This window comes from Antennarius striatus, chromosome 19, assembly GCF_040054535.1.
Source record: "Antennarius striatus isolate MH-2024 chromosome 19, ASM4005453v1, whole genome shotgun sequence".
Classification (NCBI taxonomy): Eukaryota; Metazoa; Chordata; class Actinopteri; order Lophiiformes; family Antennariidae; genus Antennarius; species Antennarius striatus.
The window spans coordinates 2,119,438-2,142,327 of record NC_090794.1 but is presented as its reverse complement, the minus strand read 5'-3'; the positions used below and the strand labels follow the sequence as shown (position 1 = coordinate 2,142,327).

The 22,890-nt window shown below is 45.9% G+C and overlaps 3 protein-coding genes across 7 annotated transcripts; 1 reads left to right on the top strand and 2 right to left on the bottom strand.

The window, feature by feature from the left end:
• Positions 1 to 312: 312 nt before the first annotated feature.
• Positions 313 to 6,934, bottom strand: nrbp1 (nuclear receptor binding protein 1). 2 transcript variants are annotated; one of them, XM_068343096.1, is made up of 18 exons: positions 6,441 to 6,934; positions 6,016 to 6,268; positions 4,997 to 5,119; positions 4,518 to 4,619; positions 4,321 to 4,410; positions 4,199 to 4,239; positions 4,015 to 4,109; positions 3,845 to 3,928; positions 3,706 to 3,764; positions 3,476 to 3,574; positions 3,258 to 3,390; positions 3,083 to 3,173; positions 2,583 to 2,633; positions 2,298 to 2,433; positions 1,890 to 1,943; positions 1,752 to 1,815; positions 1,511 to 1,566; positions 313 to 1,425 (listed from the first exon to the last, which is right to left on the bottom strand). In XM_068343096.1, exons 2-18 carry the CDS (start codon positions 6,238 to 6,240, stop codon positions 1,330 to 1,332), a joined length of 1,599 nt encoding a protein of 532 aa, XP_068199197.1. In that variant the 5' UTR covers positions 6,241 to 6,268; positions 6,441 to 6,934; the 3' UTR covers positions 313 to 1,329. The 2 variants fall into 2 exon arrangements, with proteins under 2 accessions (XP_068199197.1, XP_068199198.1); XM_068343097.1 differs by having other exon boundaries at positions 6,016 to 6,265.
• Positions 6,935 to 7,702: 768 nt separating this feature from the next.
• On the top strand, positions 7,703 to 16,539 carry capn3b (calpain 3b). 2 transcript variants are annotated; one of them, XM_068341901.1, is made up of 23 exons: positions 7,703 to 8,269; positions 9,464 to 9,533; positions 9,834 to 9,952; positions 10,046 to 10,179; positions 10,388 to 10,556; positions 10,952 to 11,035; positions 11,173 to 11,264; positions 11,346 to 11,423; positions 12,135 to 12,295; positions 12,389 to 12,558; positions 12,640 to 12,651; positions 13,075 to 13,283; positions 13,397 to 13,433; positions 13,635 to 13,658; positions 13,781 to 13,864; positions 14,441 to 14,518; positions 14,613 to 14,670; positions 14,740 to 14,804; positions 14,887 to 14,955; positions 15,034 to 15,112; positions 15,205 to 15,321; positions 15,433 to 15,491; positions 16,164 to 16,539. In XM_068341901.1, the coding sequence occupies exons 1-23, from the start codon at positions 7,952 to 7,954 to the stop codon at positions 16,188 to 16,190; spliced, it is 2,313 nt and encodes a 770-aa protein (XP_068198002.1). In that variant the 5' UTR covers positions 7,703 to 7,951; the 3' UTR covers positions 16,191 to 16,539. The 2 variants fall into 2 exon arrangements, with proteins under 2 accessions (XP_068198002.1, XP_068198003.1); XM_068341902.1 differs by lacking the exon at positions 13,635 to 13,658.
• znf106b (zinc finger protein 106b) lies at positions 16,511 to 22,802 on the bottom strand. Of its 3 annotated transcripts, XM_068341899.1 has the most exons (19): positions 22,653 to 22,802; positions 22,172 to 22,317; positions 22,002 to 22,063; positions 21,722 to 21,913; positions 20,565 to 21,641; positions 20,180 to 20,489; positions 20,048 to 20,102; positions 19,778 to 19,932; positions 19,624 to 19,684; positions 19,266 to 19,548; positions 19,000 to 19,186; positions 18,791 to 18,922; positions 18,411 to 18,719; positions 18,264 to 18,326; positions 17,809 to 17,928; positions 17,613 to 17,684; positions 17,468 to 17,539; positions 17,228 to 17,374; positions 16,511 to 17,146 (listed from the first exon to the last, which is right to left on the bottom strand). In XM_068341899.1, exons 2-19 carry the CDS (start codon positions 22,313 to 22,315, stop codon positions 17,090 to 17,092), a joined length of 3,498 nt encoding a protein of 1,165 aa, XP_068198000.1. In that variant the 5' UTR covers positions 22,316 to 22,317; positions 22,653 to 22,802; the 3' UTR covers positions 16,511 to 17,089. The 3 variants fall into 3 exon arrangements, with proteins under 3 accessions (XP_068198000.1, XP_068197999.1, XP_068198001.1); XM_068341898.1 differs by having other exon boundaries at positions 19,266 to 19,684; XM_068341900.1 differs by lacking the exon at positions 22,653 to 22,802 and having other exon boundaries at positions 19,266 to 19,684; positions 22,002 to 22,083; positions 22,172 to 22,310.
• Positions 22,803 to 22,890: the final 88 nt, after the last annotated feature.

The window sequence follows — 22,890 nt, the reverse complement described above, 5'->3', positions numbered from 1 at the left end:
GATTTCAGATTCTTTCTAATGTAAATTGTGCAAAAATATTCATTTTATAATAACTACTTGCACAACCAAATGGCAGACATCATCACCAACTCACGAGATTGTGTTTCTTACAAACAAATCCAACCAGAGTCCGACTTGGGAGTCTGTATTTTCCGATTGTCTGACGTGTCTTGAAAGCATCATCAAACCCTCCAGATTGTGAATCGAAGCGTAAAAATCCCCAAACTCCGCTCTCATTGTCTGCGTTGACAGAGACATAAAACTTATTGTGAGGTTGGTCGAAAACGGAAAACAAAACACAGCAAAAACGTGTGAAGTGACAACGTTTTATTTTAGGAAGTGAAAAAAGGGAGAAGCATTGCAGAGACAGAGTCCAGCAGACAGGATGGTCACAGATTCAACCACGATTCCTAAATCAAGTTCCTCCTGGTGACGTGAGGCGCCGGAGGCTTTTTCAAACAGAATGAAAACATAAAAGTGTACAGCAGTGCAAACTTGCAAAGAGACCCCCCCCCCCTCAACAGTTAACATAAAAGGTTCTGAGTTCATGAGAGATGAACTACGACGCCACAAACACCCCCCGCACGACAAACGGCTTCCACCGACTTCTTGAAGCCACTCACTTCCGAACTCCAGTGTATAAAAACACATTTTTACTGACCCCCCGTTCACGTGGGGGTGACACCGCGGTGCATTTCAACGAAAAACATCAGCGTGATTTAAAGCAGAAACTAAAAGGAGGACATTTAAACAAACAGCCGCCTCGATGAAACACCACCAGAGGTTTGATTCTGAACGTTTCCGCTGCAGGAAAACCACGAGACGTCTGAAATGTTGCCTCTTCTCTGCTGGATGAGACAAACCTGGATGAGACAAATGCTGCTCCTGTGAGAATTTAAAGGTTAAACCTGATTAGATCGTACAACACTGTGATATAAACACTTCAGTGTGCCCGGAATTCATGTTTCCACACAGACAACTATTTAAGTTAAAGTAAAAACGTTTAAAATACAGTTTTAATACTGAATAAAGGAACAGATTTTCCTTTTTTTGCGTCGTGACAGGGTTTCCTCCTCTAGAAGAGGAGCTGATGGCTACTGTGGGGGGGCGGGGGGGGAATGAAAGACAGACTAGAATCCACTTAGTGGCAGCTCGCCCCCCCCCCTCCCCAGACCACAAAAGAAGAGGCTGCAGGACCTGCAAACCAGACCGACGCTTCCTCCTCCGCCCTCGCTAAAGCTTTCCCCGCAAAATCGGAGGTGAAGCGTGAAGCTAGTCCTGCCGTGTGGGACGAGGAGGCGCTGAAACGGAGGCCTGGCGAGTCCTCGGCTACGAGGAAACGGTCACCGGGTTGAGGGAACCGTTACGGCTGTAGAACTTTGAGAAGGCCTCCTCCAGAACGGATGTGAGTCGCGGCTGGTCGCCCTGAAAAGGAGGAAGAGGTTCGTTAAAATGTCGTAAAATGTCGCGTTTCATCCACGCGACGATGAAGACGATGGGCGTCACTCGCCTCGCTGATGAAGCCCAGCTGGACCAGCTCCACCGCCAGCTCCTGCACGCTCTCGTCTGCAGAGGAAGCCACGTTAAAAACAAATTAGTGTGGCGTAGTACCGATCGTAACCACCAGGTGTCGCACTTTTACCTTCAGACTGAAGGTCAGACAGCTGCTTTCAGCCTCATTTCTACCACAGCGAATTAGCAGCTAACTTTGAACGACATGCCAAAGATCTTCTAGAAATGAAGAGACTCACTTGGTAACAAATCACAACTCAGGTGTCGGTTCAGTTTGTCCTCCAGCTTCAGCAGCAGCGTCAGCTGGAAGGAGAACGACGGCGTGAGAACGTTTAAACACGCTAGGTGATGAAAACGTCTGCAGACGAGACGCTTACGTGATGCTTGGTGCCCTCGTCCACCGGCTCAATGTTACACTGCATCTGAACCACCTGAGCAGAGTTAGCTCAGTTTAAATTCAAAAATTCAAATTCAAAAAACTTTATTTACATCCCAAGGGGCAATTGTAAGCACATAAAAGTAGTAAAACACACAATAAACAGAAATATACGCTATAAACAGGTTTGTGCAATAAGTTAATGAACATAAAAAAAACATAAAAGTTGTAAAAATATTGTAAAATTGTAAAAATAAACAATCTAAACAGTGTAAACGTAAACGATGTAAAAATAAACAATGTAAACATAAACAGTGTAAACACAGATAAGATGGATTTACAGCTTTTTAAGAATAAGGGAACTGAATAAATTCAGAAGTCAGCTGACGTCGGCTCCGCCCGTTCTCACCTTCCTGGTCTCCAGCTCTGCAGGTTCCGGGGTGGGGGTTTTCACCGAGGGGGGCACGATGGGGGACTTCACCGCCTCCTGCTGAGGTTGTTGCGGACACGGCATCCCGAAGGCAGTCAGAGGATAGATCCCATTCCTGCAGTGGTAATGAGTTCATTTTAATGCGTGTTTTATGAACATTACTCTTTTACAAACAGAACTAATCAGTTATTAAATCGCTCCAGCAGGAAGAAACGGTCAATCTAGAAAATTTGAATCGATCCCTCCTGCTTTTTGGTTTCCTACCTCACGTCCTCCAGGAATTTGTCCAGCTCAAGAGCAGGAAACTGAGAGAGCCTGAAGGGACAGAAAGACGTTATGAATATTCACGACTGATTAAATCTAAGCATTTTTATTTCAAGCCCCACAGCAGATAGAGGTCTCTTTTGTCCAGAAGCAGATAAAGATAAAATACGATTAAAGTTACTGTTTTTTTCCTGCAGAAAATATCAAAATCTCTGTCAGAAATTGTATCGCTACACGTTACAAAATAAAAGTCGTGTCAACAGAACGTCAAATTCATGCAAACTCAAGCGGCGTCCTGTTGATCTTGCTTACACGAGGTCATGAGACGCAGGATCGGCTGACAGAATAAAAATAAAGAACAAAATCAAAAAGAAAACAGTTTCTGGTCCTGGAAGTGAGATCAGAGCTCCTGAAGGAGCGATAGAGAAAGAATCAGAAGCAGACAAACGTTCCTCTGTCAGCCTCACAACGCCACGAAGGGCTGTCACTGTCACACTCACTTCATCTGGACTCCATTCTTGGTCTCAACGATCACCAAGTTCAGGTCCATGTTCTTCGTCATCTCTTCCAAAGCATTTTCTGGGATCATGTCTATGGAAGCAGGAGTCAGCGGTCAGATGAGAGTTAATCTAGTTAGTTCTTAATCATATGTGTATGTGTGTGTGTCGGACTCACGCTGGTGGCTGACGATGCAGTGTGCAGCCAGCAGCTTGAGTAAAGGCACCTCAAACAGAGCCTGGTGGAACAGCAGCTCCTTGGCTGTGGGACGCTTACTGGGATCCACCTCCAGACACTTCTGGATGAACTCCTGGACAACAGGGAGGAGGAAAAGCTGTGGTCACATGACGCGTTTCCTCTTCCGAACATCATTGGTTGTCCCCCCCACCACTCACCCGCTGCAGGGGGTCCTCCAGCGACTGAATGGCACTGTTTATGGCTTCTTGGGACACGTAGGACGAATCTCCGTTACTCTGGATTTCCAACACAGCCATCTGAGGAGACGACCGCACACAGAGAACGGCGTTTCCCGTTACAGAATCCGTTTTTGGAGACATTCACCGGCGTTTTGCACAAACAGAAACAGTACCGACACCTAAAGCCGTAAAGAATGCGCTCTTCTCACCTCTAAGGCGCACATTCCAAAGGAGTAGATGTCCACGGCCGTAGTGACGTTGGCGACAGCTGGAGGCAGAAACAAGCCGATCAGGACGATACGATCGAGCGAACACAAACGCGTTTGACGCTAGTGGTGAAATTTTTACCTCCATATTCAGGAGCAAAGAAGTGAAGGCTCTTTTGCTCCTCCCGACAGGTTTTCACGTGGTTGTTGATGGTGTCCGGAGCGACTGAGAAGGAAGAGCAGTTAAAATAAAACAGATTCGAACTCCATCTGACTGTCTCGATCCGATCGTCGTCTTTCATCGATCCCCACCTGAGCCGATCTTGATGAGGCCGTTGTGCTGGATGAAGATGGTGTCGCAGGTCAGGTTCCCGTGGATGATGGGAGGCTCGCAGGAGTGCAGGTAGCTGGAGGCGAGCGAACGAGGACATTCAAGAGACGTACTGAAGGAGAAAGTAACGGGACGCCCAATTCTGAAAGCGTTTGTTCGACCCACCTGAGAGCAGACAGAATCTGTGTGCACCAGCGCTTCCAGGCCTGTTGGAAATAAATCGATCATCACTATTTTCACAAAACACTTCTAAATCAATCGACGAGCGGCGGCGGCGCTTTACGCACCTTTTCATTCATGGTCTTGTGGTTCTTCTTTGTCTTCTTCAGGAACTGCTTGAGGCTCCCTGAGGACATGTACTCAGTGATGAAGATGACCTGCGATCAAAACACGAGCAGACAGACGTGTGAAGTCACCACACTCCATTTTTTCAATGACTTCATAAATAAAGTTGGGTTTTTATATATAAGAGGTGGTGTCCTACCCTCGCTCTGTTCTCCTTCACATCGGCCCAGTACTTGTGAAACTTTACGATGTTCAAATGCTCCAGCTGGATCAGGTTGTCAAAAACGGCTTTCACTTTTTCCTGGAGACCCATCGATGGATTAAACATTAACATTTAAAGAAAAGTAAAACACTCAACCAGTGATCTCTCTTTCATCTTCAGAAACCTGGTCAGGAAGAATCTAGTTTACCATTTGTGTACGAAACAGAAGCAGCTGAGGCTGTTTCTGCTACAACGACATGAGGAACAATAAGATTAATGCGAATCAAAGTAAATGAATGAAAACCTTTAATCCCAGTTCCTCAGGTCTACTTTCCTTCCCCTTTAAATATCTGATTACTGCCTCCTCTCGTCGGGTTCAACGTTGACTTTAATGCTGATAAAAACGGGTTTGACCACTTCATGTTCAAGCTTCAAAAGAAAAGCAACAGAAGATCACGAGAAAGAGAAACACCCACCTCCTGCAGTTTGAAGTTCTTCCTTTCTGAGAACATGACCTCATTCCACACCACCTCAACCCCCTCCTCAGTGTCCATGGCCAAGTACGCATTATCAATGCCAGGAACGTTGCGTTGATTCACCTTCAGGTGGAAAGACAAAAGGACGATCGATCCTCAGACACATGATGTCACACAACGAAGGAGGAGACAGCATTTATGAACATAGAGACACAAACATGGTGGACATGTAAAAAGAAAGTCTCCTATGATGGATGTTCAGCAGGGGAGCAGCTAAAGTTTACTGAAGCTTCTGTTTTCTGTCATTTATGACAAAATTCTCTTAAATCTGAGACAGTTTTTGTTCACATGAGCAACACAAACCACCGAAAATGAATCAACTCTCATTAAACACTCATCTGGAGGTCATTTTCATACTATTACACATACATTTAGAAGATACAGGATTCAGTTATCATTGTTACTTCTACTGACAAAATACAGTTTGCACAAAAACAGTTTACATAGTTCAACACAACAGATATTAAAGGCATTTTTCCAAAATCAACAGAAAAGTCTTTTTTCTAATTACAGTCTGTCAATAATTCAACCCTGGATGACCAGAAACCTTTCAGTTGTGAACCTGATCCAGATCCAGACTCCAGCTTCTGATTCCGGATGAATCTTATCTCATTCCTCACAGACAAAACGTCCAGTTCACAAATATTCCTGGTTTTCCTGGAATATTTCTCAGGTCTGCTTTGGATCTTCGTCCTTTCGGAACATCCAGTGACACCTGAGCTTCATCTTCCTCACAGATGGAGACGCTTTTCTTCCTGGATTTCCTGATCCTTGATGGAAACCATCTGACCCACCACAGGCTGCAGGCTTCCATTAAACCAGGAATCAAAGCACCCACAGAGCATCACCACACACACACACACACACACACACACACACACACACACACACACACACACACACACACACACACACACACACACACATTCTATCAAGGGAATTGTAGGAATATCCCCTACCTCTTCTCTGCGCTTCTGCCAGCGTCCACACGGACTTTCCTCCAAAATCTCCGACTCATCTTCGCTCTCCTCTTCCTCATCCTCCGTGGCAGCCGCAGCTGGAGGCTGGGTCACCATGGAAACAGGGGGTGACATCGATGACCCTGCCTGTCCTATGACAGGAGCTGCGTCCGGCTTTCCGTCCTGGATGGCGTCAGGGGCCTGTCTGGTCTCTCCTTCAGACATCCTCCTAGTTGTCAGGCCCAACAGCCTGCTGCCAAAACAAACAAACAAACAAAAAAATTATATATATATATATATATATATATATATAAATATAGTTGTCGCTAGCAAACAGGTGCAACTCATACACAGGAGTTGAAACTTTGCAAAACAAGTTCACTGATACATTATCACAACTAAATGTGTTGTAAATCCAAACGTACTTGTTAAAGAGAAGAGATGTGGCGACGCCGGCTCCAGCTTAACAAACTCCCACCGCTGCAAATCGATCCCAGCTGATTTAGTTGGCTTTGATCGATAAAAACCGTCCCGGTTCCTCTGGTTGCGGCTACAAAGTTAGCTTGGTGTTGCTAGCTCCTTAGCTTAGTGAGTTTTATATCATGTTAGCAGCAGACAGCTCGTTCTAAATGACTACAGATGCTAACACGCTAGCCGACTCGCTGCTAGCTAGCGACAGCTAGCTCTACGCCCCTTCGCCGTTCCTCAAGACTCCGCTAACGTGTGCTCTCAAAATTAGCCACGGCTACTGTGAAAAACACAATAATGCAACACTCCTACGCACGTTTACTGATTAATGACGTCTCAGTATTTCAAAAACGTTTAAAGAAGAAGCAAAAAAACTGCTTAATTAGGTCGTTAACTTCCTATTCCCGAACACAACGACGCACTGACTTCAAGCTAGGTCAACATTTAGCCAGAAATGATGGCGACAACTTCCAGATGCGCAAAGCACTACGCTGCGAGCGTAATGACGTCACGGATGAGCCAGGTTGCCAGATATACGTTTATGTATCCCCCTTTTCTGCCAGTACCTATTTTCTTGGTTACGTCACAGAAATAGAACTGTTATAAACGATTTTTGAACTTCAAAATTTTTAATAACAATTAAAAAAAATATTTAGTAGTTTTAGCAGTAGGGCTAACACGTAGAAATTATCTCATGATGATCCAATCTTCTAAGTTCACACTGAAAGTTGAATGTAGGTTTTCCCCACACCTGGCAACCATCTCCCCTTAGGTTCCACCAATTTCTCTGATCTGGTTTTAGATTAACAAAAAAAATGAGGTCACTGATTTATGATGAATGGTCGGTTATTATCACACCTGCTTCTTTTATTATACCAAAGGTTTGAAGTACAATTATAATCCAGTAAATCACATGATGATTCACATCCTGCACGTTAAAATAAAACAACTGGAGTTTATATAGTGGGAAATTAGCTATAATATAATACATAGGCCCTTTTAATTTTAGAGTCACATTTATAAAAGTATATTTCTTGTGCCAACTGCCTCATATTGAATACTTAACATTTCCACTGAGTTGTTTCCTCATATCTACATTGCAGGCCTGTGAAGATCCCCTTTAACAGCTCACTGTAGTGAAAGTCCTGTGACCTGAACGGGGTCTCCCTTCAAGGAGCCCCCTCCCCTACTTCACAGGGGCCTATATTTAGGTCCAGACCCCACAGTGATTGGGAGCTTGCTGTCAGTTGGTGACTGCTCATGAGCAGTGACAGTATTTCCAGTAAATAGAGGAACTAAAAGTGATCGGCGGAGTCGAGGGAGACTCAGGAAGTTTCTCTGGGGCTGTTTTGCAAATTCAGGTTCTGTTTCTGCAAAATCAGGAGGGACCCCTAAGTGTTTTTCCTCTTTCATTTTATAAACCGACTTTGAAACAGGAACAGCAAAGCCTGAGCCATCCACCGATAAAATGGGGGAAGAGCACGGCGGTGGTAAAGAGCTGATAGTTGAGGAAACCAAAGTGAAGGTGCTTCATGAAACCGAGGCATCATTTGACCCCGATGATAAAGCCGACTATCCTCTCGCTGGGATCAACTCCATCTATTCTGCTATTCTGAGCAGAAACGAAGCCGTCAAGGATGCCAAACGTCTCAAGACGTTTCTGGAGCTACGAGACAAATATGTGAGGAAGAAGGTGGTTTTTGAAGACCCTCTGTTTCCTGCCAACGACTCCTCGCTCTTCTACAGCCACAAACCGTCCATGAGGATCGAGTGGAAGCGACCCTCGGTGAGCGGATTCCTCATCTAATCCTTTATACCCACAGCAATAACGTCCCTGCACCTTATCACTTCCTCTGCTGCACATGGGTGGGGTGTTAAGCTGATACGGTTGCATGTTTTGTGGAGGCATAGCTGCGAGTCGTCGCCTTCTACAATCACAGACAGCTGCCTCTGGAGCAGGAGGATGTTTGTGGGCGCGGGGGTTCATGTTTAGTGAAATCTGCCTGCAGGAGGGTTTGATCGTCTCCCAACGTTCCCACACTTTATGACCTTGCAGCACCGAGAGCAGAGGCTTCAAAATAAAAAGTAATCTGTTACATTTACGTGCTTAATTCAGCTCATATCTCAATATCCTCATGATGGACTTGAATGAAATAAACCCAACATAATGAAGCCACACCAGCTAATGGAAGACACCATTTATTGGTTTGTAAATAGAGTATCAGGCAGTTTATCTAATGAACAGACGTGGGAGGAAACACATTTTTATATAAGCGTGTAAAGCAGATTAAAAACCTGATAGCTAATCCCTAAATTTTATGTGATAAAATGTTAATTGATTTAAAAAATTTTCACTTACACAAAATAAAATCAGGTCCAAATGATTATAATTTTCCTATCCATTAATAGTCAACAGCTATTTAATGTTATTTAATGACCAAAATCCAGTTGACATGAATGTGAAACTTGATTTCTACACGATGACGAATGCAGATCAGTGACACATGAACAAATCTCATTTCTAAATTCAGAACACGAGGCGTGATCAGACCCCTGACACATGATTTTAGATTGATTTCATGTTGTATCTTCTCTGTATCGCTCTCTTTGGAGAACATGAAGCATCCGATGTTTAACGACAAAAAAAGAAGAAGAAAAAGATAAGTTTCTGCAGCAGAAATGATTTCATTCATTTAACTTATCAGAATTCTAAGTTAGCATCTGCCCCTACATGTGTAGTAAATGCACAGGGGGGTAGTCTGGTTTCAGGTTCAATCATGTCAGGTGTTAAAATTATTTATTATTCATTAATGAATGAATGCAATAATTATTTCCAGTTTCTATGCATGCAAATATGTTCAGCTGCAAAGAGAAGGAAAATGTGGAAATGGAATGAACTTGACTTCATTTGTAACTGAATTAATCATCCGGATGGTGAATTTTAAGCTTCATCTTCATCTTTTTTTTTTTTCTGCGACAGGAAATCTGTGATAATCCTCAGTTCATCATCGACGGAGCCAACAGGACGGACATCTGCCAGGGAGAACTGGGTAACTTCATCAGCGATTCTGCTTTTAAACAAGGGTTTTGAAGCATGCTGGGATGTGAAAGTAGATGTCAGGGTTCGATTTTGGTCTTTTGATTTAAGAAATATGAAGAAGTTGGTCAAACTTTTTATGGTGCGTTCACAGACCCCAGGAGAAACTGGCTTCAAGTGTAGTTTGTGAAGTTTTAAATGATGCAAAAACAGCACATACCTCACAATCAGCTGGATTATGCATTCACATGACTTTATTCTGACAACTGCTGCACTTCCTGAAGCGATCTGATTGGACGGACTGTTTCTCCAGGTGACTGCTGGCTGCTGGCCGCCATCGCCTGTCTGACGGTGAACGAGAAGCTCCTGTACCGAGTGATCCCTCCGGATCAGAGCTTCACCGAGAACTACGCCGGCATCTTCCATTTCCAGGTGTTTTGAAGATATCCTTTGAAAGAAATAATAAATAAATGAATTCAACCTTTACAGATTCTTTTTTTTTATTTTAAATGGTTGTGCTTCTAGTTCTGGCGCTATGGAGAATGGATCGATGTGGTCGTGGACGACCGCATCCCCACCTGCAACAACCAACTGGTTTTCACCAAGTCTTTCAGAAAGAACGAGTTCTGGAGCGCTCTTTTGGAAAAAGCTTACGCAAAGTGAGCTCCATCATCAGATGTCAAGTGAAAAAAATCTTAAATATCTCATTTGAAAACATCTTTTTCTGCACCTGACTCTCCTCACGTTTCACAAACTGGCTGCAGACACTGTAAAAAAAAAAATCCAAGCCTGTGAGAACATACCTGTCAGCACATTGACTAGAATGATTGACCCCTGACCCCTGACCTCCACCCCTCTCTCTCTCAGGTTGCACGGTTCTTACGAGGCACTGAAAGGGGGGAACACTTTGGAGGCCATGGAGGACTTCACAGGAGGGGTCACCGAGTTCTTCGAGTTGTCCGAGGCGCCCAAAGATCTGTACAGCATCATGAAGAAGGCGCTGGAGCGAGGCTCCCTGATGGGCTGCTCCATCGACGTGGGTGCAAAACATTCAAAAATGAAGATTCTACATGCTTTTAGTTGTGATTCTCATCTTAATTCAGTCATAATTGTTTCATTTGATTACTATATTTGTCATACAGACAGCCCAGACTTGAATAAAATAAATTAAGCTTATTAAAATAAAGAAAAGGAGTAAATCTTCACATTCATGGAGCTCAAACGATTGAAGATTTTTGCATTAAATTGGTATTTATTTATTAGATTTTTTGTAAATCTACTTGTGTTTCGCATTTGATATTTTATCTTTGCTTATATTTCAGATCTGGAAAAAAAAAAGAAAATGATTCCATATAAATTTGAGTAAAATATTACACTCATACCTGCACATCTTTCAGTCTGATTTTTGCTGTCTCGTGTTTTATCACTCAGATCTTTTCAGCCAATGAGCTTGAGGCTCGGACCCCTCAGGGGCTGGTCAAAGGTCACGCCTACTCCATCATCGGCCTGGCTGAGGTAAAAACTGAACATGTCCACTCAATAAAAAGAATAAATTAACCTTTTCAGTGTTCTAAATATTTTTGGGAAATTGTTAATAAGTTGTTTGTTGTTATTTGTAATTGTTGACAAGTTGTTTGTTGTTGTTTTTACAGTGTGACGAGGTTGCTAAGGACAGCAAAGTTCGTCTGATTCGTCTGCGGAACCCCTGGGGTTACGTTCTGTGGAAGGGGCCCTGGGGCCCAAAGTAAAAAGTGTTTTTTTAAAATGTTCATTTATTTATTTATTTAGATAAGTGGGAATTAACCTAATTTGGTTTTTTCTACAGTTCACAGGAATGGTCGACTATTTCCATTGCAGACAAAGAAAACCTGAAAAAACAGACGGTAGAATCGAGCGAGTTCTGGTGAGTCGCAGCTCGTGTCTGTTTGTTTCTGGATTTATTTATTTATTGTACACATTTATTTTACTTTACAGCATAGTGCAGTTTAACATTTGTGATGACGTCGTAGCTCATCATCTGAAAATCTACTGTTTAATAAAGATTTTAAAACATGAATCTTAAACAATAATTGGTTAGCATTAGGTTAGTTATTTATACGGCATCGGTCAAAAACAAGGAAAATCAAACTGTTTATTTATTCAAAAATAAATGTTAAAAAAATCAAACAATATATTAAGAGCATGAGATGACTTTAAAAAAGAAAATAGAATTTTAAATAAAATAAAAACAAAAAAATATATCAGCAAGCAAACTCCTGTTTGTGTGTTTGTTGTTTTTTTTAAATTTACTGTACTTTTTTTTCTCTCCCCCTGTGTTGTTGTTCTTGTATTTGCTAAAATTGAAAATTGAATAAAAACACACAAAAAAACCCAAAAAAAACCCCCATATATATAAGCAAATAAATAAAGATCAACTGAACAGAGTCTGACTATATATATATATACTTAAAAGTGGTTGTTTAATTGCTTTGCAGATTTGTTTCACATATTTTACAGTTTCATTTTTGGAACTGTAAATTTTTTTAGCCAATCAAAAATTACAGGATAAATTAAAAAAAACCAAAACCAACTTCTTCTTCTTCCTCTTCCTCCTCCTGTTTGACGCTCCTTCCAGGATGTCCTTTGATGATTTCAAGAGGAACTTCACCAAACTGGAGATGTGTAACCTGACGCCCGACACGCTGCAGGGCGACGAGCGCCACAGCTGGACGGTGTCCGTCAACCAGGGCCGCTGGGTCAGAGGCAGCTCGGCCGGCGGCTGCAGGAACTTCCCCAGTAAATCTATTTATTATTAAATCTTGAAGTTATTTATCTTTTAAGATCCAGATCCAAGACGTCCTTGTCGTTTTTTTTTTTTTTTTTTTGTAGACACGTTCTGGACCAACCCTCAGTATCGGCTGCAGCTCTATGAGGAGGACGACGACCCCGAGGACGGCCAGGTGACCTGCACCTTTGTGGTCGCCCTGATGCAGAAAGGCCGGAGGATGCAGCGCCATCAGGGAGCCAGATTCCTCACCATCGGGTTTTCCATCTACGAGGTGCCGATCCCGTCACAGTAAACCACTGACATGAAAAAAGGAAGGAGAATTTTCACTTTTTAACGTCTCTTGTCGCTGCAGGTGCCCCAGGAGGTATGGCTGTTCTGGAGACGCACGTTTATGAAGTCAGTGTTTGGACAGCTTTGACCCAAAAGATGGGAGTTTGTTCAATATCCATTCTGTTCTCATGTCCCGCCAAAAAAAAACAAAAAACGCAAAAGTGATTGGGAAGTTATCTGAGCATTCAAAGAGAAATCAAAACTCATTTTTAACCACAGCTTGTAGAATTTAGATTTGAATTTTATTTAGATTAAACCAATATAATATAATGTGTTCATAATTGAGGGGTTTTTTTGGGAATTCTGGGCTAATAGTGTTCAGTTTGGAACATTTGTGCTAAACTAAGCTAAATATGCACTAGCACCATCGTAAAAACGACACTAGAGATCTTAGCTTTCCATGCTATTTCACAACTTTCCTTACCTTAAGGAATTTCTGAATTTGTTCCATCCATAGATGCGTGGACAGAATCAACATCTGCAGAAGGACTTCTTCCTCTACACGGCCTCCAAAGCTAAATGCAAGACCTACATTAACCTACGGGAGATAACGGAGAGGGTCCGTCTGCCTCCGGGGGAGTATGTCATCATTCCCACGACCTTTGAACCCCACGAAGAGGGAGAGTTCATCCTCAGGGTCTTCTCTGAGAAGCAGAACACGTCCGAGTAAGGGCCCCCCCCAGGGGGGCCACCGGCTCCTTTTGGGGGGGAACAGCTGATGATATTTCTGGGGACTGTTGACAGTAAAAATGATTATGGCGTCTCCTTTTCCTTCACAGGGAAGCAGAAAACACGATCGGCTCCGATCAGACGCAGGTTTGCGACATAATTGATGGAGATATCGATTAAATCACGTCTCATAATGACAACCTCACCCTGTTCTTGATAAAACCTTTGTCTTTCACTTCAGTCTGTCCCCCCCCCACACACACCAGACTAACTCACTGAAAAACTCGTTTCCTCCACTTTTCCATCTCTGTCCATCCCTCTCTTCCTCCTTGTCTTATTGGCCTCCAGCAAGACAAGAAAAAGAAGGAAAAGGTAACGCATGTCGAGACTTTTCCCCCTTTTTTTCCCGCCATCTTGTCCGCGTCCATCGTACATATAGTTTGTGACGCATTGGAGTCGCTTTACATTAACGGTATTTTCTGTTTGTTTACCAGCCTATAGTCTTCGTGTCGGACAGAGCGCGAGCCAACAAGGAAATCGAGCACGAAGGCATTCGAGGAGACAAGAAGAAACCCAAGGTAAACCTCCCTCGTTGCTTGGAGTGCGCCGTGTATGGATAGGCAAAACCCTTGCAGCCACATGGCGAAATGGCTCAGGCGACCTCTACCCTGTCGTAATGTCTGAAATGTGGCCATGAAAGCCAATCTCCAGCGGGGTCCGGTAACATCACTGGGAATAAAACAATTGCGCACGAAGCCAACGGATCTCATGTGGCCTGGGCTGCACCTGTTTTCCCGTAAGGCCTCGGTGTTCCGGCCAGATTGTGTCCCCCCCCTATGTGGTACACTCCTCTGGTAGAATAAGGAAATGCTTCCAGAGATAGTACATCTTTAAATGTGAGGTTATTTATAGAGCAGCAGACACACAGTTAAAGGGAAAGTCTAAAACTACCCCAACCACATCAGTCAGAAAGTCTACCTTAGCTAAGGTAGTCTTGCTAAGGTAGCAAGACTACCTTAGCCAATTGGGAACTCCGGCTAAGGTAGTCTTGCTAAAATGGTAATTACACTTTCTTGACCAGACCAAATAAATAACTTCTAGAGGGTTTTTTTGAAAGTTTTTGGGTTTTTTTTGTAAATTTCTTGCATATTCAGAGAAAACTGCTCGAACCTGAAGAGGAAACCGAAGAAGAAAAGAATTTCCGAGCCATTTACCAAAAGATTTCTGGTGAGGTGAGTCCACAGAAGATCGTTTGAACACTAACAATGATGGGGGGGTAATATTCTAGCTAAAGGGCAACTGATTCTCCCTCCCTCCCTCAATCAGGACATGCAGATCTGCGCCAATGAACTCAAGACGGTGATGAAGAACGTCCTCGCCAAACGTGAGTCCGCTAAAACGATGGACATCCTTTTTGGAGTTCTTAGCTGATTGGGGTCGTTTTTTTCCGCAGACGGTGAAATAAAAACGGAAGGTTTCAGCCTGGAGACGTGTCGGAGTATGATCGCCCTCATGGACGTATCCTTATAGACTAAATGCAGCCTGATGATTGGCTCTTCTGGTGGTGTTGGGGTTCTCCATAACCATCCCCCGGGGTCAGACTGACGGCACAGGGAAGCTGAACCTGCAGGAGTTCAAACACCTGTGGAAGAAGATCAAGGCATGGCAGGTGGGGGTCACCTTTAGCTACCTGTGATCGCCATCGTCATGCCGACGGGTCACTAACTCCACCTTCATCTCCTTCCAGCTCATCTTCAAACGCTACAACAAAGACAAGGCCTGCTCCATCAGCAGCTTCGAGATGAGGAACGCCGTCAACGACGCAGGTGAGGAGCAGGAATACAGAGCTAATCCGGAGAAACATAATCTCGATTATAACCCGTGACTCTCCGTCTTGATTGTCTCCTCCAATCCCAAGGGTTTCACCTCAACAAGCAGCTCTATGACATCATCGCCATGCGCTACGCAGACGAGCATCTCAACATCAACTTCGACAGTTATATCTGCTGCTTCGTGAGGCTGGAGGGGATGTTCAGTAAGGCTGCTGTCGGAGGGGGGAGGGGGGGCGTTTAACGCCGACAGTCACAGAATGGTGCTAAAAGGAGAGGCGGGTAATCTCTGAGATAATCTGTTACGGTTCTTTCAGGGGCTTTCAACGCTTTTGACAAAGACGGAGACGGAATCATCAAACTCAACGTCCTGGAGGTGAGCAAAGGAACCGGAAGAGAGGAATTCCTTTTGATTTTTTAGTGAATTCTTGATGTTGCATTTTTATAATTAATCAAATTGCGGAGCAAAGTTTTCCTGCAAAGAAATGCAACACAAAGCGCTTCACAGAATTAAAAGAAATTAACACAATTGAAGAAAACAATTACAAAGGAGCCCCATCCTACATAATAGACACACACACACACACACACACACAATCAGGAGATATCTCATGGCACTTGGGATCAAGACTGGCGCAGTACTCTATAACTTACAATTTTAATATACAGTATATTATGAAGATAAAACTGTTTGATACATGAAGCACTCAAATTTATTTTGGTAATCCAATTTCAATTGAATTCACACAAATCTGATTAAAAAATCCCCCCCCCTGCATAGGTTTTTGTAGTACTCAAGTTGACCACTAGGGGCGCAAGAGCGCACTTCCTCATGGTCTTAAATTAGTTTCAGACTTGCCTGATTGTTCAGGTTTTCTATGAAGAAAATTAATCTCCAGAATTTTTTCTCACCTACCCCTTGGGGGGGGTTATTAAAAGTCACAAATGTACAAATTATAAGAACAACATGAGAAATGTTTACATCAGTATAATGCAGTAGTTTGCAGGTATGAAACTGTTTGCTCATCTCTTCTTTTGCTCTTTCCAGTGGCTTCAGCTGACCATGTATTCATAGGATCGATGCTGCAGAGTCGATCCAGACAGTGACGACATAATAGATTCAATTTGTCAGCGTTTTTCACCTTATTTTGAAGTGACTTGACGTCCGATCAGAAATAGATCTGATTCCTGAGCGATCATCACGTTACATCAGCGTTTGGCACGACGCGGCGAATCGAGGTGATGCAACCATCGGAACAGATGTTTGCACAAAAATAGAGCTGACCTTTGCTGCCGGAGGTCACATGATGTAGACGAAGACGACGATGGAACGCTCGGAAATAAAACGTCTGGATCTGAGAATGTTCTGCATGTTGTGTCAACACTGAAAAGATGAACAGTGTAAATAAAGCTTTTATTGATAATTGTAAATCTATCAAATCCACACACATTGAAGCAGGACATACAAAAAGTAAGGCAACTTTTACGACGCTCTGTAGGCAGATTGGCTTTCGTCTATTCCCCAAAAGGAGAAATAAGTTTTTAAAGTTTGACAATAACGAGGGAGGAATGTGAACATATAGACTTTAATAGGAAATAAATGGTGTGTGTTTTGTTTTATGAACTAAAAACACCAAAGTGGAACAAGTTCCAACACAAAAGTTCAAGAAAGCAGGTAAAAAACGTCGCTAAATATTAGCTGATGGAGTTTCATCTGCCCAAACGGCCCTTTTTTTTCCGAAGTTTTGCCCGCATTCCAGGAAGTTCAGTTTATGTTTAAGAATGGGAAGAGTTTTGCTTTAAAGTTTTAACTTTAAAGTTAAGAAAAGTTCATTTTTCCTTAAGTTTTCTGGAATTTGAGCTCCTGTCGTCTGTCGGCCCAAACCCAGAAAACACAATCAGAACCGGAAATACAAGAAAATACAAGAAGAAAAAAAACCCATCCAGACTGGAGGGATGATGAGACGCGTCTCCTCAGAGCTGCACCTGGCTGTCCTCCTCCACGTGTCTCCTCATGTGATCGGGCAGCTCCTGCAGGAACGACACAACGGATTAGATCCTCCATCCGACGCGGATCCGACCTTCCTCCTTCGTGCTTCATCTGTCTCTTACCTGCTGAACCGCCTGCTGCGAGGTGAAGGCGGCGGCGCAGCCCCTCCAGCGACACGCCACCGTCTCCAGACCGGGGGTGGTGTGGTCGCCCAGCAGGTGCTCCAGGAGGTGGTCGGCCACGCCGAAGATCAGGGGGCAGCTCCTCCACTGGAGGTCAAAAAAAGCCGTTTTTACGCTTTGCATGTGGAGTAAATCTGTGAGAACGAACCCCCGACCCCTCCCTGGGTGGTCGCTCCTTACCCAGCAGCGGTGGTTGTTCAACAGGTTGAGCTTCACAGCTTGAACGCTGCCGTCCAAACAGCCTGAGTACATCTAGACGAGAGGAACGACCCTTCAGTGATCGGTGGAGTAAAACCGTGAAGGTGGTGGAGAAACGTCCACCTACCACGCTCTGATGGACCGCCATACACATCACCATCCCGCTGTGGCCCCCGTACACCTGCAGGCAGCTCTGGGACTGAAACCAGAAGATAATTCAGGTTTAGTTCAGAATAATCCAAAGAATAAACCGGCAGTACACACACACACACACACACACACACACACACACACACACACGTTAAAAGTTAAAAAAGCTGCACCTGTAGCTCGTAAACCCGGACCAGTTTATCCAGACAGGAAGTCACCATCACCGTCCCCAGAATGGCGATGGACGTGACGCCGCTGGTGTGACCCTTATAGACGCGAATCAGCTCCCCCGTCTGGGAAGAACAGACAAAACAGACGCTAAATGTTATATATATATATATATATATATATATATATATATATATATATATATATATAAAATTTTTAATTTTATATACTGATTTGATCCCTGAAGGAAAATTTTTTTTCAGAATTTAATTTAGTTTTTTGATTTAATTTAATTTTTTTAAATGTAATTTAACTTCATTGAAATTAAAAATTAAATAAAAAATAAAAATTTTATACACTGATTTGATCCCTGAAGGGAAATTGAAGATTCCAGATTAAATCGTTAAATCCGTTGCTCGTGTGTGTGTGTGTGTGTGTGTGTGTGGGGGGGTTTACTCACGTAGATGTTGTGGGCGTGAACCGAGGCGTCGCTTGAGCCGCTGAAAACCAAGTCGTTCACCATCTGAGGCGAAACAGGAAGTAGAATAGTCACTTATCTCCCTTCCAAATGACCCGTCTCTTCCTCCTGAGGGCGGCGGCTCCTCACCGTCATACACAGGACCGTTTTGGCGTGGCCCTCCAGCGAGCGCAGCAGCAGGCCGCTCTTGGCGTCGCGTACGCTGACGGTGCCGTCGTAGGAGCCGACCAGCAGCACCCTGCGGGCCCCCTCCTGCGTGGAGCCCAGGCAGCTGACGGCGCGCGGGCCGTGACACTCCAACACGTCCAGCCGCTTCAGCGTCTTCACGTCGTGGCTCGCCACCGACCCGTCGGCGAGGCCCGCGAACAGGATGTTCCAGGCGACGTGCAAACAGAACACGCTGTCCGACAGCGAGATCCGGTCCAGGAGCTTCTGAGACTGGAGGGAATGACATCACGTCAGCGCGGTTTCATTGCCCTCGCCGCTGCGTGATGTCAGAGGCGCTGTACCTTTAAGCTGTAGCAGTTGACGGTCTGGTCATCCGACCCGGTGAAGAGGCGTCCGGCCCCCCCCGGAGGCGACGCCAGCAGGCAGAAGATTTTACTGGTGTGGCCCCGAAACACCGCCTGGCATTCTCCAGTCTGAGTAGAGACACAGATAGGACTCCACTGACGGATTCTGATTGGTTCCTGGAGGCGAGGGGGCGGGGTCAACTCACCTTCAGACTGTAGGCCCGGGTCGTGTTGTCCCCTGAACACGTGAACAGGACGCCCTGGTGGACCTGCAGGCCGTAGACGGGACCCGAGTGGCTCTGGAACGGCCCCACGGCCAAATCCTCGTCCTCGACGGCGGCGCCTGAAGGGGCGGCGGCTTCTTCCTCCGGAACCGGCGTCCAATCAACTCCTCTGAGAAAAACATTCATCAGTAAACGTCTGAGGATCGACGGCGATTCAGATTCGGACCTGACCCCCCCACCACCACCACCTCTCCGAGGCATTTTGCCGTGCGGTGGCAGAGGCCGTCTCCTTGGTAACGTTCCGGGTCGCCTCCTCGTTGTCTGATTCGTTGAGGTCGATGACCGGCGGGTGGGGGGGCTCGATGATTGTTAAAGACGAGTCGCTCTCGTTCCCGTCGTCCTCGTCCGGCCGATCGGTGACAGGAGGGGGGCCCCCGCCGCCGGTCGACGGGCCGGCGGAGTCTGCTGACGCAGCAGAAGCCGACGAGGCGGCGGGCGTCTCCGCGGCGACGGATCCTCCGGCAAACCCCCCTGAAACAGATGGAGGTAAAGAAACGGTTGATCTTCTGCAGTCCGGGGGGCATCTGGAGCTGGAGCTGACCACACCTCTCATCTCCTGCAGGATCTGGATGCGCTGAGCTCTCAGACTGTTGACCTCCGCCGTGCACTGAGGGGGGAGGAGAACACGTTAAACGTAACGCCGCCGTCGGAGGAGGGGAGCGGCGCGTCGGGATGGCGTTCCCTCCCCCCGCAGCGTCACCTGCTGCGACAGCAGCGTGAGTCTCTGGACCTCGTCGTGGGCCGCCTGCAGGGCGCTGCGGGCCTGGATCAGGGACCGGTCTAACTCCTGCAAGGAGTGGCTTAGCTCCTCCTCCCTCATGGATACAGCCAATAGCTGATCGAGTTGACTCTTCTCTACAGGGGGAAGGAAGCGGACGGAAAAACACAAACCGAGTGCGTTAATGACACAAATCTGAATGTTTCCATGGGAACACACCGGTTTTTATTACGGATCTACAATTTAAATGACCTGCGTCCAACTTCTTCCTTTTTCCTCCTGGGGTTTCACCAGAAATGACGTCGTTCTGGAAGAGCATAATAATTCATCAGACATTGATGTCCCTCTAGAATCTGTCGCCCCGGGGGGGGGGGTCGGACTCACCGTCCTCTTTAAGGCTCGAGAGTGGATCCCGAATTCCTCGTCCTCCGTCTTCAGCTCCACCTTCACGGCGAGAGCTCCGAGCAGCTGGACGCTGGAAGCGTCCCGCGCCGCGCCGGTCTCCTCCGCCTGAGGATGTGATCGCGTTTGGGGTTCATCCTGGTCCGGGGGGGGGGGAGGAGGAGGACGCAGCGTCGGTCCCTGTGGAGCCGGAGGACCGCCGGGGACCGACTCCCAGTGGAAACCTTCTGACAGCAGCGTGAACTCGGCTTGCGTTGGGCATTCTGGGTCGGGGGGAGGGATCGCCAACCTCCTACGAGAGAATAAAAAAAAACTGGATGAAGCAACAATTTCTGCTTGGAAAAAGGGGGAATAAAGCGACTGTTACCGGGATAAGTCCTGGATCTTCTCCTGCTTCCTCCTCCTCGCCCCGTCACACCCCTCCCTGACGCCCGGCTTTCCCTCCACCCTCGATAAACTCAGCGTCACGTTCACGGTCGGTTGCAGCGTGACGTCTCCGTTGCTCTGCTCCGTGACCCGTCGGTGGGCGATCCGAACCCTGCGGGTGATGGCCAGGTTGGGTTCGGACGCAGCCGAACATCGACCGATCGAGTCATGGTCGCCGACGATTCCCCCCGCCGCCGCCGGTCCCTTCCTGTCGTTTGAGGGTCCGTCTGGGCCACATGACACGTCCACGGCGTGTTTCGTCCCAACAGGATCGATGTTAAAAGGACGAACAGTGGAATCTGACGCCGGGGCAGAGGAGGTTGTCCCAGAGGTCTTTGCAGCCGCCGTGGCGTGACCAGCGTCCTGCGAGCCGCCTGCCAGCTGTACGCTCCTGTCTCCGCCTTTATCGGCCGACCACGCCCCCGCCTCGTTGTTCTGCCTCCGAGCTTCGCGGTCCGCCCTGCACGGCTCCCTGATACCCAGCTCTCTCCTGATTTGCCGTAGCATCACGCCGACGTCGACGTCCCACGCCACGGCGGATCCGTAGGGCGGGGCGGGACGCCGCGATCCCTCCGCTCCTCTGCTCTCCGTTGAGCCGTGATCGAAAAGCATCGCTCCTTTCTGAGGGAAGCCGTCGCTGGTGAAGTCCGTTTCGCTCTGACACGGTTTGCCGCAGCGCCCCTGCTGGCTGACGGCGGGCGTTACGCCCGTTGTTCTCACGCGCTTGTCTGCTTGGCGTTTCTCGCGTTGGCTCAGAAAACTCGCCTGGTGACTCAATCGCCCAAACGGGTCGGGAACCTGCCAGGTTGGACCGGCGAGCCGACGGGACGACGACGTGGATTCTTTCTGGGCAGGAGGCGTCAAACTGGAAACTGGTACGGGTTTCTTCAGCTTTTTCTGCGTAGGTTTTGGTATTTTGATGTTCACTCGCTTTGAGGCGGCGGCTTGTTGTTGTTCTGATTTCTTCAAATCAGCCACCTGCTTCAGTTTCTTCTTTTGCTTTCCTAACTCTTTCTTCCTGTGAGGAGAAATAAAAACAACAGAATTTAAAGTCAAATAAATAAACAAATAAATAGAACGCTGGATTATAACACTCACTCCGTCTTGTTTCTCATCAGGATTCTGTTGACGGTGTCCTCGCCCAGAGTCTTGTGCAGGGAGACGGGCTTCTCGTTTCTACACATCAGGTTGTTCAGCTTGTAGTTGTGTTCGGCGGTGGAGATGTGCTGAGCGTAGCCGTTCAGACTCATGCACGACTCCCTGCACGCGTGACACTCGTGAAACGAATTCCTGTCGATGGGGCAACACGACGGCAGAGCCGTCGGATTAAATAACGACTCAAGACGTCTCACGTACAAGAACCAGAAATATAACTCACATGCCCAGCACCGTCTCCAGCTCCCTGTGATGCAGCATGCTGTGTATGTGCACCTGTGCCTCCTGCGTGGTTCAGAATCACACTGGTAGCATCATGGATGTTTCGTAAAGTTGCATTATTCCCGTATTACCCAGCACTACTGCTCTTTTAAATGTTTTTAAATGTCTTACGTGTCTTGGGTATGTCCTGCGACACAAAATGCAGAATAGATCTGGAGGTTCCTGGGGGCTCGGTGCAGTTTTCTTCCTTTTCTTCTTCCTCTTCCTCACAGCGGCGTTAACCACTTTCTCGTTTGGAGTTTTAACCTTCATCATGTCTGAAAAGCAGAAACAAGGCCCACATCCAGAGGTGTTTAAATTAATCACCTCTCATTAAAGAACTTTCTACAGGTCCAGTGGATTAATTTAACCATAAGCATGACCTGGATGAAAGAGAATCTTCACAGATATAAAAACCACAGTAACCTGTCTGCAACAACGTGGTCATGCGTTAGCATGAGCAACATGTGAATGTCAACAGCTAAAAACGACTAAAGCTGAATTATTTAAAAACATTTCTGTGACCGGAAATGCTTGGGAAATATATACCCGTTTAAGAACTGCAAACTGAACCAACTGTCTTAACTTAAAATCAGGAATAAATCACAATTACCTGCAGAAAGTCACTGGTTAACGTTATTTCACTTCAGCTCTGCCGCCATTCTTTTCACACGTCATCACGTTACGTCCGCGTCGTCCAATCATTCGCTGAACGTGACCGGAAGTGTGTCCGCCTGAGTAAATAAACGAGCTAGACGTTGATATGAGATATTGTATTGGAAAGAAAATTAAATAAAATCAACTTTGTTGTAATGTTGTTATAGAGTTTATATTTGACTTAATAGACAATA